This window comes from Mesoplodon bidens (genome assembly GCF_964165515.1).
Source record: "Mesoplodon bidens genome assembly, chromosome: 2".
In the NCBI taxonomy this organism is placed as follows: domain Eukaryota; kingdom Metazoa; phylum Chordata; class Mammalia; order Artiodactyla; family Ziphiidae; genus Mesoplodon; species Mesoplodon bidens.
The window spans coordinates 177,862,156-177,878,907 of record NC_138177.1 but is presented as its reverse complement, the minus strand read 5'-3'; the positions used below and the strand labels follow the sequence as shown (position 1 = coordinate 177,878,907).

The following is a 16,752-nucleotide window of genomic DNA, read 5'->3' as shown; positions in this document are numbered from 1 at the left end:
CCACTGCGGCGGGTAGTTTTCTTGTCCCCCTAGAAACGCTGCTTTTCTCACGACGAGATCTGGTCAGTGAGAATGTAATACTGGTGACAGTGCTTTCTTGGGCTCTGAAGGCTGAGTATGTATCCAAAGTAGGGATTTTAACTTGTTTGTTGTTCACCTTCGGCAAAAGCAACAATCCAGAGTAACGAGCACGCCGAGCAACCAGAGCACTAGGTATTATATGTCTCCGGGTGAAAGAGCACGCTGCTCCCATGAAGTTGTCTGGCTGGGGAAAATCGAACTTGAGTCTGTTCAAGACTAGACCTGACCACTCGTTGACAGAAGAGCAGAGCACAGTCGAGCTTGTCTGCATCTCTGCGGGGATGGACGCAATCAGCAAAACCCTGGCTCGAGGAGCTTTTCAGGGCAAACCACCAGATTTCTTCAACAAATAAATTACAAGAAGAAATGAGAGAGGGAGATAAAAAGGGAATCTATATGTTAAAAGAGAGTTAAAAGAACCCATCTCACCAAGCAGAACTTACTGGGATCCCGGTTTAAACAAACACTATTTTCAGAACTTATTACCTTTATGAGATGTCTTCATTTTTCAATCTGACTAGATATTTGATGATATTAAGGAATTACTGAAGGGTTTGGGGTATGATTATCATAGTGTGCTAATGTTTTCTGTTTTAACCTCTTTATATTTAGAAGTAGCTACAGGAGTATCTACAATATAAGCTTTTTTTGGTGGGGGGCACACCGCACAGCTTGTGGGATCTTGGTTCCCTGACCAGGGATGGAACCCACGCCTTCAGCAGTGAGAGCGTGGAGTCTTAACCACTGGACTGCCAGTGAATTCCCCGGAAATATCTACAGATGAAATGATATTATATCTTGGATTTGCTTCAAGATAATGAGTGCAAAGAAAAAGCCCCACCCCCCAAATAAAAAAACAAAAACAAAAATAAAATTTTGTTTACGTGATGGTTGTTGGACTCGGTAACCAACACACGGAGATTCTTTATACTATTAGTTCTACTTTTGTGTATGGTAAACATTATTCATAATTTAAAAGTTTTGAATATATTTATTTATTTTTTTGGCCGCACCGCTCGGCTTGTGAGGTCCTAGTTCCCCGACCAGGGATCAAACCCAGTCCCCCTACAGTGGAAGCATGAAGTCCTAACCACTGGACCGCCAGGGAATTCCCTGAATATATTTTAAAAACAACTTTGCAGTTGGTAACATATGCACTTCTTCATCAATAGATCAAATATTGGTATCTAGTGGGAAGTCTCATGACTACCAGCATTTCAAAGTCACGATGAACGTGAGCAATATTTCAAGATGCCTGCCACCACTGGGCGTGTCATGACTGCATCTGTGATTTCTAGTTGTGACAATGATGCAAATGTCAAAGTGAATCATGGAAGGAAATGCTGAATTTCAGTTGGAGGTTAGCGAAAAAAAAGATTTCTTTCCAGGGTTTCCCTGGTGGCACAGTGGTTGAGAGTCCGCCTGCCAATGCTGGGGACGTGGGTTCGTGCCCCGGTCCGGGAAGGTCCCACATGCCGCGGAGCGGCTGGGCCCATGAGCCATGGCCACTGAGCCTGTGCGTCTGGAGCCTGTGCTCCGCAACGGGAGAGGCCACAACAGTGAGAGGCCCACGTACCGCAAAAAAAAAAAAAAGATTTCTTTCCATCCAATTTCGCAGACCCCCTGAATTCTGTTCAGGGACCCAAGGTTTAGAAGTCCTGATCTGCATTCCCTTGCCTCTAGGCACATAATACAAACAATTCCCCCTTGTATGGGGAGAAGGTTTTGAATTTATCAAAGCACCTTCACACAGAGTCATTTATTTCATGGGAATTCCTAACCATCTTTCTGAAGCTGGAAGGTGTTACTGACCCATTTTACAGGTGGGAACCTAGAGCGTAACACTTAACCCACTTGTTTGAGGTTACACAATGATAATGACAGAGGTGGAGACAGAACCCAGGTCCCCTAACTCCCAGCCCTCTCCCCACTCTTTCGCATCCAGCTCCCAGCTCCAGAAATGCTGCTTAGTTAACTTTTCTTGAAGTTTTCTTTTGAGAGAAGCCACAGCCTTTCTCCTGAGCTCACCTGTCCTCCGTTTGGTCATCTCTCAGGACCCCCTTGAACAGTCACATTGATTCCTGTGGTGCTCGCGGGCAACCAGGACCTCTGATTTCCAGCACTCTCCTTCACATACTAGCAGAGGTGATAATTAACCTGCCACTGGGAGAGTGTCAATCCTGCAAGGTGGTCAGTGACCTCTGGCAAGTCTCTTTCACTGTGTCTCAGTTTCTACTTTTGTAAAACAGGATGATGAACTGTCGTCCTTGGTTTTGGAGGAAGCTGTAAAGATTGGCTAAAATTACGACAGTAACTAGGGGAGAGTAAGTGATTAATCCTCGGGAGAAATTATTACCTGTAATGTTATCATTGCCATGAGTTAGGGCCAGAGCCCACCTACCCCTTGCCTTTACAGGTCAATGAGGTGGAACCATAAATCCCAACTCTCTAAGCTTATTACCTACTTTTTTTCCCTTCCTGGATTCTATGCTCCAGACAAACTGAAGTATTACTGTCCATTGCCTCTTTAAACCTCCCCATTTCTGTATGTCTACTCGGGCTCTGCCCACTGCCTGGACGGTCCTCTCCCACACCTTAACCTAGGATGTGGGATGTGGGATCTTAGCTCCCTGACCAGGGATCAAACCCATGCCCCCTGTAGTGGAAGCGCAGAGTCTTAACCACTGGACCGCCAGGGAAATTCCAAAGATTCACAATGAACATTTACTGAGTCAAATGATTTATTTGAAGCTTCCATCAGCCAAAGTCCAGAGGAGAGGCTCCCAGGAAGCACGATTATGAGACTAGGTAGCTTGTTCACGGCAAGGCTGTTTGCTCAGCTCAGCTGAGATGGGCCTCCTTTCTGCAAGGGGAGCAAGTGCCCCTCAGCAAGTGAGGTGATCCACCCAATCACCAGACCCCTAAGCAGATGGCCGGAGGTCAGACCACTGCTGCTTCTTGGGGGTGGGGTGGGGGGCTGAAAACAAGACCCCAAAGTGCAGGTTATCTTGTTCTTAAGGGTTTTTTTTAAAGGTCAGGAATCCTTTTAAGAATCTGAGGAAAGCTACAGAAACTCTCCTCATGAAAAAAAAAAAAGTACATACATTTTGCAATTCCAGGGGTTCACAGGTCACTTGAAGCCAGGTTACGGACACTTGAACAAAAAAACCTCTAAGGTTTTTTTAATCTAAGACCCTACGAATGTCTGGATTTTTGGCTTCGTATCACCCTTGAAAAGTTCCATTCCTCCACTGGAAGAATATGACTTAGTCCGTTTGCGCTCCTACAGCAGAATACCACACACCGGGTGGCTTATAAACAATAGAAATCTATTTCTCACAGTTCTGGAGGCTGGAAGTCTGAGATCAGGGTGCCGGCGTGGTCGGGTTGTGATGAGAGCCCTCTCCTGGGCTGGAGATAGCTGTCGTCTCTCTGCGTCCTCACACGGCAGGGAGAGGACTAGAGAGCTCCCTGGGGTCTCTTGTATAATGGCACTAATCCCATTCATGAGGGCTCCACCCTCATGATCTATTCACCTCCCAGAGGCCCCACCTCCGAACACCATCACATTGGGGGTTAGGCTTCAACATGTGAATCAGTCCGTAACAACACCCACAGGAGAATCCAACTTCCTCTTGGAAAAACCCTCCAGAGGAGCCACAGACCTCCTGGTTAGTGTCTTAACCCGAAGCAAAACTTGTGTTCGGGTAGTTTATTTAGGAAGAGATCCCAGGGGACAGCAGAGGGAGGCTGAGGGAGGGTAAAATGGAGGGAGGGAAACTGAATCAAGGGTGTCTTCCCAAGTTCTTCACCACTGTGGGCAGTGGGGGGCCTGATCTTGCCGTCTGAGGAGCCGTGTAGAATGTGTCACAGAACTGTCCGCCCAGGGGACGGCGGAGGGAGCACTGGTCCACTGGCTCCATCTCTCACGGGAGAAGGGCTGCCCCTAGCAGCGATATCCTTGGCCTGCTTTGAGGCTACACACATGCTGAGTGCAGAGCAGCTTCCTGAAGGTCAGAGAGAAGGTGAGGTCAGATGCTGCCAGGAACCCGCACCTGGAAAGAGCTGGTGGCTGCAACCATGGCAGGAGTGAAAGGTGGCCTGAGAGGACATGAGATAGGGCACGAAAGGCCAAGGTGCCCGTAGGTCTTCAGGGAGTTGATACATTTCCAAACCAACTTTTCAGCTGTTGGGAAGTGCTGGGTAGTATGCAATTCCATACCAGGTGTCTACCCCTGGAAAGCAACTGGACCAAGCCTCTTTGTGCATCCAGCCCAAGAAGAAAGCTCCAGTGCATTACCGGACCGTGAGAGGCAGACCCACCAGAGTTAGTGGATGGCCTGCTCCCAACTGAGGCTGAACTGGAGGCACTGCGGAGGCTCACGGCAGACGCCCAGCCGCTTTCAGAGTGGGCTGTCATCCCAGAGGGCAGGAGCAAATGCATTACCCACCCCATCCTGCGGGAACCATCAGAGGAGTGTGCGGGGAGAGAGCACGGGGAGAAACAGTGTGGGGGCTGAGAGAGAGGCTGGGCTGACAGCGAGCCCCAGTTTGCATCCCAGCCTGGGCTGCTCGGCCTTGAGCACATTTCTTTTTTTTTTTTTTTTTTTTTTGCTGTACGCGGGCCTCTCACCGCTGTGGCCTCTCCCGCTGCGGAGCACAGGCTCCGGACACACAGGCTCCGCGGCCATGGCCCGCGGGCCCAGCCGCTCCGCAGCATGTGGGATCCTCCGGGATCGGGGCGCGAACCCGTGTCCCCTGCATCGGCAGGCGGACTCTCAACCACTGCGCCACCAGGGAAGCCCGAGCACATTTCTTTATCTCTCAAATTGGCATCTTAACCCTTAGCCACCTCCTCCCCGCATGAGGCCGTGTTGATGTAAACTACGTTAACACACGTGCTCGCTTCAATGACCTATAATTCGCAAGTGTTCATCTACTGAAACTCTAGTCGTTGGCTCAGTATTCTCCAGGCACAGGTACCTGGGTTCGTGTTTACATGTATGGGAGCCCACGCCATGCCTGGTTCCAAGTTAACAGGGTGAGTGGGAGCCATGAAGTGCTGCTCCTGTGGTCAAGTAACTTCCAGTTGAATGCAGTGACTAGAGGGCATGTCATGCCAGACACCACAGCCCACCACACCCCGCCGTCAGCCAAGGGCCCCTGGCCAGGAGGGGGAGGCACCCTCAGAGCAGGAGTGGAAGGCGCCCAGGACTGGAGCGACAGCAGAGCAAGTCGTAGAAGAGCCTGAAACCCTTGTGTACTTTCTCTCTCAGCCACCTGCGGGGGCCGGACACTCGGCAACTTGGCAAGCAAACCAGGCTTCCTGGTGAGCCAGGCTGCTCAAAACGCCCATCTGGGACGCCAGGGAAACCACCAAGACACTGAGGGTGATGGTCCACACTCAGCCCGGCCCCCCTTTCCTCCATTCTCCCCACAAAGGAAGGACTCAGACCTTAGCTTTGAGAACAATCTGCAGGAGGCCCACTCAGGGTTTTTCCTGCCCCCGGTCCTATGGGCAGCAAAACCGGGGCACCCAACTCTCTTTAGGGCAGGCAGGGGGAGAGGCACTGCAGCAGGAAAGGGCCAGGGTAATGCTCCTCGAGCAGCCCACTCAGCTGGGACATGCAGCAATCCCCCAGGTGGGCAGCACGGGGGCCACCTCCACCGCCTCAGAGTGGGCTCCTCTGAAGAGGAGAGGACGTGGGAAAAGAATACTGTCACCACGGCGGGGCCTTTGCTTCGGACTCTAACCCAAACGCCTGGTGACCGAGGAAGGTCCGATGTCTCCAGAGGTCTCAACCACACGCAAACCGGTCGTGGAGGTTTGAAAGAGATTTATTTAAAAACAGAACACACAAAAAAGCTTTGGTATTCCAAAACCCAACAATCATCGATCACTAGAAAGTTAAACACCTCCCCTAAAGCCCAGAGGTACAAAACCACAGATCTCCATAGGCTCATGATAAGAAAGACGCAATGTGCAAACCCGAGGGTGACGGAGACCCACCCCCTCCACGCAGGCGGCGTGCGGGCCTCCAAACCTCCCGAGGTGGTGCATATTGGAAATCACTGCCAAGATTCCCTACCGAGGGTGGATGCAAAAGCCATCCAGCAAAATCTCAACAATAAATTAAAAATTCATTCAAGAAAGAACACATTCAATTAGGAAAAGAACACATTTTTTCCTAGACAAGAGTCTTTTCAAAAGAGGGTCTATTTCCTGGGACAGAGGAAAGGGGGAAAGTGGAAAGAGCGAGTTCGATTTCAAGTATTTTCCGTACAGGTTCACTTTATTGAGTCGAAAGCTTACAAAAAGTCCAGCAGCCCCTCCCCTCCCACTCCCCGATGCAAACTCCTGAACATCCACACGCACTTCCGAGTCACTGGTGTCCCCCAACAAGGCACAAAAGGCTGGGTGCTTTCAAAGGATCCCTTGTTCGCAGCAGCAGGACTTTCAGTGCTGGGTGTCTTGTGCAAGTGGCGACTGAAAGCAGGACTGATGCCACTCAGACACTGGGATCTTCCTGTTCAATCAACAAGACAGGTCATTACTGCTCACGCCAACCCCGGTGGACAGCTACAGCAATCTCAAGGGAAGCAGGCAATGGAGACACCCTGCTGGCACCCCACCCAGGCTCCGAGCCCGCCTTGCTGACAGCGCTTGGCCCAGGGACGGGCTAGAGCTGCCACGGACTCGGGGGCCCAGGCGCCTCCTTAGGCGGGTGCGGCGAGTTCACGGGCTCTGCTCTGGCCAGGCCCGGCTGGAGGGGCGGGCAGACGTCACTGGGCAGGACCTGCGAAGGCAGCTTGGCCTGTCCCCCTGATCAGCTGGGAACCACGGGTGAATGGGGATACGCCAGATTAAGAGCAGAGAAGCCCACCACCTAGCAGGGAGAAGCGGCTCGCCCGCCTGCTTGACAGAGGCTGCTGGATCCATGCGATGCAAACGCAGACCCTGTCCTGTGACGGCCACCCGGGAAGGCGGCCTGCACATTTCCCTTTGATCTGACTTTCCGGGTTCTTCACACTTGAGGAGCTCAGACCTGCCTCCGGCCCTTCTCCCACTCCTTCAGGTCAAGTGCTACTTCCTTCTCCAAACGAGAAGCCACAGAGCCCCTCTCTCCTGAGTCCGGGCTCTTTAAAGAGTGGGAGCACAGAGCTGGAGCTTAACGTACCCTCCACCCCACTACACTAGACTCGGGACAGAACGCGAGGCCAGGGCCCCGGGCTCCGGAGGCGCAGTGGCTTTATACCTTACTCCTGAAGAGGGGCTTGGCGCCAGGCCCACAGTACTCGTTGTAGATGAGCTTGAATAGGAAGAGGTGGAAGAGGGTGATGAGGGAGGCCACGCTGAACCAGAAGAGGAAGGGCAGCCCGGGGTCCTGCTGGGCCATGTGCTCGTCATGGGCCAGGATGGCCTTGAGGTGCAGCGTGTGCCGCAGGTCCTGCAGGTGCGTGAGGTCGGTGGAGATGTAGAGCAGCGGCGTGATGGGCTGCGTCACCATGACCGAGAAGGTGTGGCCCTGGGGCGCCGAGGTCAGCTCCACAGGCTCGTCCAGGCAGCCCGCTTCGCAGGCGTAGATCTTGACGAGCTGGCCGCGGGACTCCACAGACACGTGCAGGTACGGCTTGCCCTCGGGGTCCGCGAGCACGGCCAGGTTGATGTGGTCATTCTTGTAGCGGATGCCATGCAGGGCATAGCTGTTGTGCAGCACGTCAGGGTCGGCCTGGAACTGGAGGTGGTTCTCGGTGAACTGCAGGCCGCCGAAGCTGAGCACCATGCCCTGCAGGATGCCCGGGGCGCCCGCCTGCACCAGCCCCTTGCAGCCGCGCTTCTGCAGGGTCAGCCTCCACAGGTCCCAGAGCTGCAGGATCTGCTGGATGGAGGACAGGTGGCCCGGCCAGAGGTTCCCAGCGTGCATGGTGGCGTGGCCGCTGAAGCAGTGATCTTCATAGTTGAGGGTCGACTCCATCTGGTCCCGCTCCCTGTGGCTCAGGTCGGGGCTGAGCAGTGGCGCGGGGGAGCAGGAAAGCATGTAGTACAGCGTCAGGTTCACGGTCAGGCCTGAAGGAGTGTGGGCATCGGTGATCTTCTTCATTTCCACACCTGTAACACCACAGAGGTTGTACATTAAGGAGGAATGGCATGGCCAAGAGGCTGAGGTTATGAAACAAAGATCAAGAGCAGCAGAGACATGAAGCTTTTGTCCTCAGGGATGAAAGCAGCAGCTCCAGTCTCCCACGAGTTCGGGAGAACAGCACCCTGCCTGGCTTCCTCACGTGACCGCCCTGAGCCCTCTGGGCCTGAAACTGAAAATTCCGCCAGTGGGGCTCCTGCCAGAGCCCAGAAGAACACAGGTTTAGCCAAGCCTAGGACGCCAAGTAAAAAGGCCAGTTCCCCGACTCCAAGAACTGTCATCAACACCCTGGCCAGTCGTGGGCTGCTTCTCTCTCACCGGGCCTGCAGCTTTAAACAACATCTGAGCACAGGATCACCCAGATTTGTATGAGCTCTAGACTCAGACAGCTCACCGCCCACGTGGTGTCTCAAGCTGGATGTCTGACAGGCATTTGGAAACGGACAAGGTTTGATGAATCCTTCCAGCCCCATGCTAATCCTTCCCTAAATCACCTCCAGACAGCCGCTGGAGCCCTCCCCCCAAATCCAGGAGTCACCCTCAAGTTCTCACTCCCCACAGCCAGTCCACAGAACGCCTGGTGGCTCCAGCTGCAAAAGTTTCCGACTCATCCACCCCTGCTTCTATGGTCGCAGCTCTGGTCCCAGCCACCGTCCTCTCAGCTGGGCTCCTGCCAAAACCTCCTATCTGGTCTCCACACTACTTCCCCCTCTCCCCCACACTGTCTACACTCTGACACAGCAGCACCGGGACCTTTAAAAATGTACACCAGATGGTGCCTCCACCCTGCCTCCCATCTCACTTAGAATAAAATTCACTGATCTCACCAAGGCCCCAAGGCCCTTTACTCTCTGGCCACTGCCACCCTCCCCTGGCTCACTAGCCGCCAGCCACACTGGCCACTCAACCAAGCCCGCCCCTGCCTCAGGGCCTCTGCCCCGCTGGCTCCCTCCAGACCATCACACAGCGCTTCTCCTAGCTGTGTAGGCCTCGGCTTCTGCGATGCCTGCTCAGAGAGGCCTCCCCGACAGCAGAGCTACACACTCAGCCCCATCCACTGCAGTCACTCATCCCCAAGCACATATTTTTATCTTTTCTCCTTATAACGCTTGAGCCTAAAAAGCTATCTCGCTTTTTTTATCCAAATTTTCGCTTTCTAATATCTGTCTTCCGCCCGCCCAGAATTTAAGAACTATGAGAACCGGAACTTTGTTCTGTTGGCTTCCGTATGCCCCACGTGAAGAACACTTTCTGGCAGAAGCATTCGATAAATACTTGACTAAATTAAAGACTCTTTGAGCAACTAAGTTTAAGGATTTAGACAACTAGAACCCTGGAAACCAAAATCTCTTAATCTCTCCTCTACACTAGGATTTCCTTTTCTTAAGCAGTCAAGGGGGCGAAGGAGTTTTCAGTTGACAGGAGCATCCCACCTGCTGAAGAGATTCCACTACCCCCCCCACCCCCGCCATGAAAAAGCTGAAGCCACAACAGCGAGGCCACAGCTCAGGCTAGCGGGAGTCATGTCAAGAAGCCCATGCCCAGGGCTTCCCTGGTGGCGCAGTGGTTGGGAGTCCACCTGCCGATGCAGGGGACGTGGGTTCGTGCCCCGGTCCGGGAAGATCCCACATGCCACGGAGCGGCTGGGCCCGTGAGCCATGGCCGCTGAGCCTGCGCGTCCGGAGCCTGCGCTCCGCAACGGGAGGGGCCACAACAGTGAGAGGCCCGCGTACCGCAAAAAAAAAAAAAAGAAGCCCATGCCTGTCACCAGCCAGAACTGTGGGGAACTGAGTTAAGAAACCCAGGATCGGGCTTCCCTCGTGGCTCAGTGGTTAAGAATCCGCCTGCAAATGCAAGGGGCACGGGTTCGAGCCCTGGTCTGGGAAGATCCCACACGCCGCGGAGTAACTAAGCCCGTGCGCCACAACCACTGAGCCTACACACTAGAGCCCGCGTGTCACAACTACTGAGCGTGTGTGTCACTACTGAAGCCCGCGCGCCTAGAGCCCGTGCTCATAACAAGAGAAACCCGTGCACCGCAATGAAGAGTAGCCCCCCGCTCACCACAACTAGAGAAAGCATCCGCGCAGTCGCGAAGACCCAATGAAGCCAAAAATAAATACATTAAAAAAAAAAAAAAAAAAGAATCCCAGGATCGGTCAGGCCTCTGGCTTATCCTTTACCAACTGACCTCCCAAACCACGCTGCTCAAATAAGGCTTCAGCCACAAGAACGAATAACAATAAGACCTGCCTTTGCACTCCTCTTCCACGACAATCTCACAAAAGTCCTCTGAGGTAGGTGCTACTGTTATTATTGGACACAAGCCCAGAGAGCGTAGGGGTCAAGGTCACACAGCTACTAAGTGGTGGAGCAAGAGTCAGCCCCAGATCAAACGCCAAGCCCAAGTTTGAACCACCCCGGGACCCCGCCCTTCAGTGTCACCTCTGCAGATTCTGCAGGGGCATCTCCAGGGTGGACCGTGCTCACCCTGGTGCAAGGTGTGGACGGTGGACCAAGCACTCGCCAGGCCTCACCTGGGCTGAAGAGCTGGGCCCAGAGACGCTGGTGGTCCTGAAGCAGCTCCGCCGCCGGCATCTCCAAGAGCTCCAGCATTTCCTTCCGTGCCAAGTCCTGGAGCACCTTGAGCTCCTTGCCTGCTTTGCTTTTGAGCACCTGGGGGTTAAGAGGGCCGGAGACGTGCACCACCCACAGCACAGTCTCGTCCAGCTGCGTCTTGGGAGCCACTTGGAGACGGTTCACTAACTTCTTGGCGGCCACCACCATCAGGTGCACCAGCCCCGTGGGAAAAGGCGGGGACCGGCCCGAGTAGAGGAGGAACTGATGGTCTCCGACCTTCTCCAGGGTGCTGGTGAAGGCCCTGGGGACCGGGCCGGCAGTGGGCCCGACAGTCTGCAGCGCGGCCACGCGTTCCGTGGGGTTGTTGAGCTGGATGCGCTGCAGATAGACGTGGGGTCGGCCCCGGTGCGCCAGAAAGTCCTCTTGCAGCAGCACGCAGTCTCGGCCGGATCCCGTGACGAGGCCGGAGGCCGAGGCGGGGCCCGGGCCGGCGGCCGCAGGGCCGGGACCCGGAGTCCCGAGCTGCAGGCAGCGCACCCGCCGCAGCAGCCCTTCCCGCAGCAGCAACAATGACTCTCCAGCTTCAGAGAGCACGCTCAGCGGGCGCAGCTGCACGAAGGGCACGAAGTCCGGCGCCACGGCGGGCTCCCGCTCCCCAGGGGTCACCCACAGCCGGTTGGCGACCACGTCCAGGGCCAGGAAGCCGTTGGCCACCAGGGCCGGCACTCCAGGGCCCAGCGGTACAGCCTCGCCCCGCTCCCGCAGGCCGCGCCACGCGCGGGTGGCTGCCTCCAGACAGGCAGAGGGCTCGGCGGCGCCCGGCTCGCCGCGGGGCCAGGGCAGCAGCTGCAGACCGCCCGCCGCCCGTCGCGCCCCGGAGCCCGCGAACCACAGAAGCAGCACCAGGAGGCCGAGCAGGCAGAGTAGGCGGCGGGCCCAGCTGCTCGACAGCAGTCCCGGCAGCCCCTTAAGCCGCTGCTGCAGCCACATCGGGCCGCCAGGCGCGGGCGCGGCGCGGGGGCGGCCGCCGGGCCCGCCGCCCAGCCCACCGGCCCGGCCGCCCGCGCCTCACTCCCGGGCCCGGACCGCGGCGCCCACCCCAGGCCCCGTCACAGGCGCGGCGGCAGCCGCCACAGCCGCTTCCTCCTCCTTCTCGGTTGCCTCCGGCCGTCAAACGACGCGGGCCGTCAAGCGCCGCCTACTCTTTTGCGACAGATGGAAAAGGGGCGGGCGGAGGGAGGGGAGAGGGGCGGGCCCGGGAGAAGGAGGCGGGGCCACAGCGAGGAGGGGGCGGGCACCTCCGGGGTTTGGAGCACCAGTGCTCGGGCCTGAAAAGTGAAGTCCAGAAGAGGAGAGGGGTCAGCGGAGGACTGGAAGCGGCCAATTCATGGAAAATAAAAACAGAAACGAAAAAACCCACCGCGCTAGCCAAACCGAACACGTGTTGGGCCCCATTCGCTACTAATGTATTCAACAACAGCCCCAAGATTTAAAAAAAATAATTTAAAAATTTTTTTCTGTAAAAATGATCCTCACTGCAAAAAAAAAAAAAAAAAGACTTAGAACAGTACAGAACAGTACCCCCCAAAAAAAGAAAGAAAGAAAAAGAAAAGTAAGCACTGTCAACCAGACTTCCTAGGATATATTTTGTTGACAGCTCTTCCAGACCTGTCTGGCTGCATGTACAGCATATAGGACACAAATCAGGCCCAGGACTGTCCATTTCTCCACCACACCAAGTCGTCTTCTTGATGTCAACCGTGAGTCTTAACTTATTAAATAACATAAAACGCTAAAGTCTTATGCTTGAAAATGCTTTTAAATTGTGTATTATCAATGCAAAAGACAAATTTTGTTTTGTTTCTCGGAAAAAACTTCAATTTGAGCACAGGGGCAGACAATGGGGCGATTGTTTCCACTTTAGTTTCAGGACATTCCAAAGCCAGACAGTGCTTCCCAGTTGTTGAAAATTAAATGGTCATTTGAGGTGGCTTCTTGTGAGCTGTGAGCAGACACGTGTGTTTGCCAAGTCTCAGGGCCAGCACCCTATAAGAAGGCAGCTGTCCAGGTGATCCTACAGTATGCTTACCTTCTTTTTTTTCTTTTTTAAGATCATTATCAAAACATACACACAGGGCTTCCCTGGTGGCGCAGTGGTTGAGAATCTGCCTGCCAATGCAGGGGACACGGGTGCGAGCCCTGGTCTGGGAAGATCCCACATGCCGCAGAGCAACTAGGCCCGTGAGCCACAATTACTGAGCCTGCGCGTCTGGAGCCTGTGCTCTGCAACAAGAGAGGCCGTGACAGTGAGAGGCCCCGCGCACTGCAATGAAGAGTGGCCCCCACTTGCCACAACTAGAGAAAGCCCTCGCATAGAAATGAAGACCCAACAGAGCCATAAATAAATAAATACATAAATAAAATTTAAAAAACAAAAAACAAACAAAAAAACATACACACAAAATTCTTAATTTCCACCAGGATTTCACAAACCCCACAGAGTAACTTCATGGATGTGCAGTAATCCATAACCTACAGTTATAGGATCCATCCAAGCCCCTCAGGGAGGCAGAAACACTTGGGAGGCACAGTGAGATGAGAGCAAAGGACTAAACCAGGCTTGATCCCACCTGTGAAACGGGAATGACCAGAGAAACTGCCTCTCAGGTTTCTGAGGAATAAGTAAGTTAATACAGGCAAAGCAAGCAAGGTGCATGACATGGGGTAAGTACACAGTAAATGTAAACCCACATAATTATTTTTCGCTATTACGAATGTCTGGGTAATAGACATATACCTTGGCCTACTTTTGAGACTGTTTCTGGGGGAGCAATTCCTGGAAGTAGATTCCTACGTTAAAGAGAAGGTTCATGCTGGGGCTCTTAACTCCCTTACCATTCTCAAACACCCCAGGAGAGGGAATCACAGCCCACAATCAGCAACATAGCCACAACAAAGCCAGAAGGTCAAGGGTAAGGACACTGACATGAGGCTGCCTGGGTTTTGAATCTTGGCCTTGCCCCTTGCTAAAGTCAGCTAACTTCCTTGGGCCTTGGTTTCTCCATCCATAAAATGGGGATCATGAGACCAAGTAGAATTGCTTTGAGACTTCAGTTAGATAAACAAGTTAAACGCTTAAAATAACCATTCACTATTTAATTTATTTTTACTAGGAAACAGGAAACACATGTACATGACACAAAATTCAACATATATGAAAGGGTGAAGAGTGGCCATTAAGTCTTCCTCTTTCCTGGAGCCCCAGCTAGTCAGTTCCTCTTCCCAGATGCAACCACTGTTTCCTGTTCCTTGGATGCTCTTCTAGAAATTCTATTCACTTACAGATATATAGCCATATAGACAGAGACCTATATTTTTCCCTTCACAGAAATTGTAGCATATTATATACTCTTGCATATTACTTTTTTCACTTAAGGGAACAGCTTGGAAATTCCCTTATTATTATTATTATTATTATCATCATCATCATCATCAAAGGGGGTAGGTGCCAGTGGGACTAGCTGATGGGTGTAAATGGGGAGGAGGCTGAGAATCGGCTGGCAGCGTAGAACGTGGCTGTCCACTGAGACCATCGCTCTTCCTCGGGTCAAGAAAGGAAATGGTAAAAATGGAGAAAAGCAGAGGATGAAAGGAGGAAAAGCCCCTTGTGGCACCAGACCACTACCCTCCAGTCCAGCTATCCTTCCTGCTTCCCAGAAAAGCAGAGTCCTGTGCCTTCAACTGTGCACAACACGTGCAGCACGTACCCTGAGTAACATCTAGGCAGCAGCCACCCCTGGTTAAAGAGACAAGTCCTCCTTTTGGATGAAGCTTGGACCGAGTTCAAGTTCCAGCAATTTTGTGAAGGGTGGCAGGCAGGCTTCACCAGGGTGAATCCTTTCTCCAGGGGCGACCAGCAGCCTCCAAGATTGATTTCCCCTCCCAATTTGCGATGACTCTGGGAACTCCACTGCCCAAGGATTTTTTTCTGTCCATAGTATGCCACCACTGAGGTTCTCCTTGGGCCCGAGCAAAAGGGAAGTTAGAGCCGGTTTCCAAAGTTGCCTCCCTTACTGTGGTCCCCCATCAGCTGTGTGACTTCGAGGAAGTTGCTTCACATCTCTGAGCCCCGGTTTCCTTATTTCACAAATGGGGGCAATACTGCCTAACTGGCAGGGCTGTGGGGAACATGGCATAAGCCAGAGCTTTGAAAATTGAGCCAGTCAACACATGCTCTTCTCTTCCCCTCCGCTTATCCCTCCATTTCCTCCTTGAAGGAGCTGGAATTTCAGTCTGCATCCTCCTGAATTCAAAAACATCCGGTGGATTCTGGCACCATGTCCTGTCCCCAGCTGCAGAAACTCCCCGCCCTAGGTCCCAGGTCCCAGCTGGGTGGCAGCCCTGGATTGCACTCATGCCTCTTCCCTTTACTGGCCTTTCGAATTTGAACTTGCTGTTGGGTCCCCCTGGGCCTTTCTTCTACCATCTTTACCATGAGTAAATCTCTGTTCAGTGAGAAAATTTCCCAGGTTCCCAGGGATTGTACCTATCTTCTAAAAAGAACATGTGTTGGCTTTGTTTGGATTGTACAAATTGTATATATTCATTGTAAAATGATTGTAAAAACAATGAAAAATATAAATCAGAAAATAAAAACTACCTGGCAATAACACACACACACACACACACACACACATTCCCACAAGTTGGAAATAATGACTGTAAATATTTGGCTGTCATTTTCTTTTAGCATCATCTCTATGCATTGTACCTGTAAGGATATATTTTTGCTGAGCGGGGTCATACCGTATATACTGCTTTTCCCATGTAACATCATGTCGGTAGTGCATTACCCTGGCTGCGTCAGTCTTAAGAGCACTGCTGATTTCTCTTTTCCCCAGGACCTAGTATGGCCTGCTTTATGTTGTTCATTGATAATCATGACATTCCTCCCGCCTCTGCCCTTTCCCCCTGTGGGTGGGGAAGCCCCTGCCCACCCAGGGTTGTACCCACTACCCACTCCTCTGGAGCCTAACCAGCTGGAAAGGATCTCCCTTTGAGGGTCTCTTCCAAGGATGAAAATTGTTGTTGTTGTTTTCCCAGAGATGGCTGCCTCTAGCTGACATCTGCTCCAGGAAACCTTGTTCTAGAAATGCTTGAGTTGTTTTTTGAAGACCCACATCTGTGAAGAGACCCTAAACAGCTTCTTTCTTTCTTTCTTCCTTCCTTCCTTCATCCCTCCTTCCCTCCTTCCCTCACTTTCTTCTCTCTCTCTCTCATTCATTCATTCATCCATTCATTCAACAATGTGACCTCAGGAACCAGACCTTCCTTGTCTTAGAGGTTCCCTTTGCCTCCTAGGGACAAAAAGGCAGATTAAGTGAGTCCCTTTTTGCGGGGCGGTGATGCGCTTTCTGCACTTGCAGCAGCCAGAAGGGTCTCGGCAGGCGTGTGGATGCCTCTGAGCACATTCCTGCCAGGCCTCGCCCGCTCCAGGCTCAGACCCTCACGCCCAAGGCTTTGGACAAGGGCGAATGAAATCTGAATAGCTGAGATTTACTGAGGGCTTATCAAGGGGCTGTTCTAAGGGCACTGCAGGTAACAATGTCATTAACCCGTGCAAGGCCCAACGCATAGATACCATTATAAACCCCGCTTTCCAGAGAGGAAACCGAGGCTCACGTTTATTGATACCATCAAGGCTTGGCGCGGGGTCCGGGGTACAGAAATTGTTGCCTCGCCCCAGTCTCCCCTCCTCTTTCCGGTCGGAGTGAAGCCCCCGGAGACGGGAGGGAGGAGGCCGGCGGCGGAAGGACCCGGGAGCCGCAGGGACGGGCCCGCAGGGAGCTGCCCGGACTCGGAGAGGCTGCTGGTTCGGGAGAGTCTGCAGGAAACCCTTCCCCCCGGCAGCGCGGCGCGACACCGCCCCCGGGGCGGGCCCAGTGCGTGG

The 16,752-nt window shown here is 53.1% G+C and overlaps 1 protein-coding gene across 1 annotated transcript; it reads right to left on the bottom strand.

Annotated features, from left to right (window-relative positions):
- Positions 1 to 6,355: 6,355 nt before the first annotated feature.
- On the bottom strand, positions 6,356 to 11,977 carry KIAA2013. Its single transcript, XM_081223483.1, has 3 exons — positions 10,760 to 11,977; positions 7,338 to 8,191; positions 6,356 to 6,608 (listed from the first exon to the last, which is right to left on the bottom strand). The coding sequence occupies exons 1-3, from the start codon at positions 11,790 to 11,792 to the stop codon at positions 6,591 to 6,593; spliced, it is 1,905 nt and encodes a 634-aa protein (XP_081079609.1). The 5' UTR covers positions 11,793 to 11,977; the 3' UTR covers positions 6,356 to 6,590.
- Between the last annotated feature and the right edge of the window lie 4,775 nt (positions 11,978 to 16,752).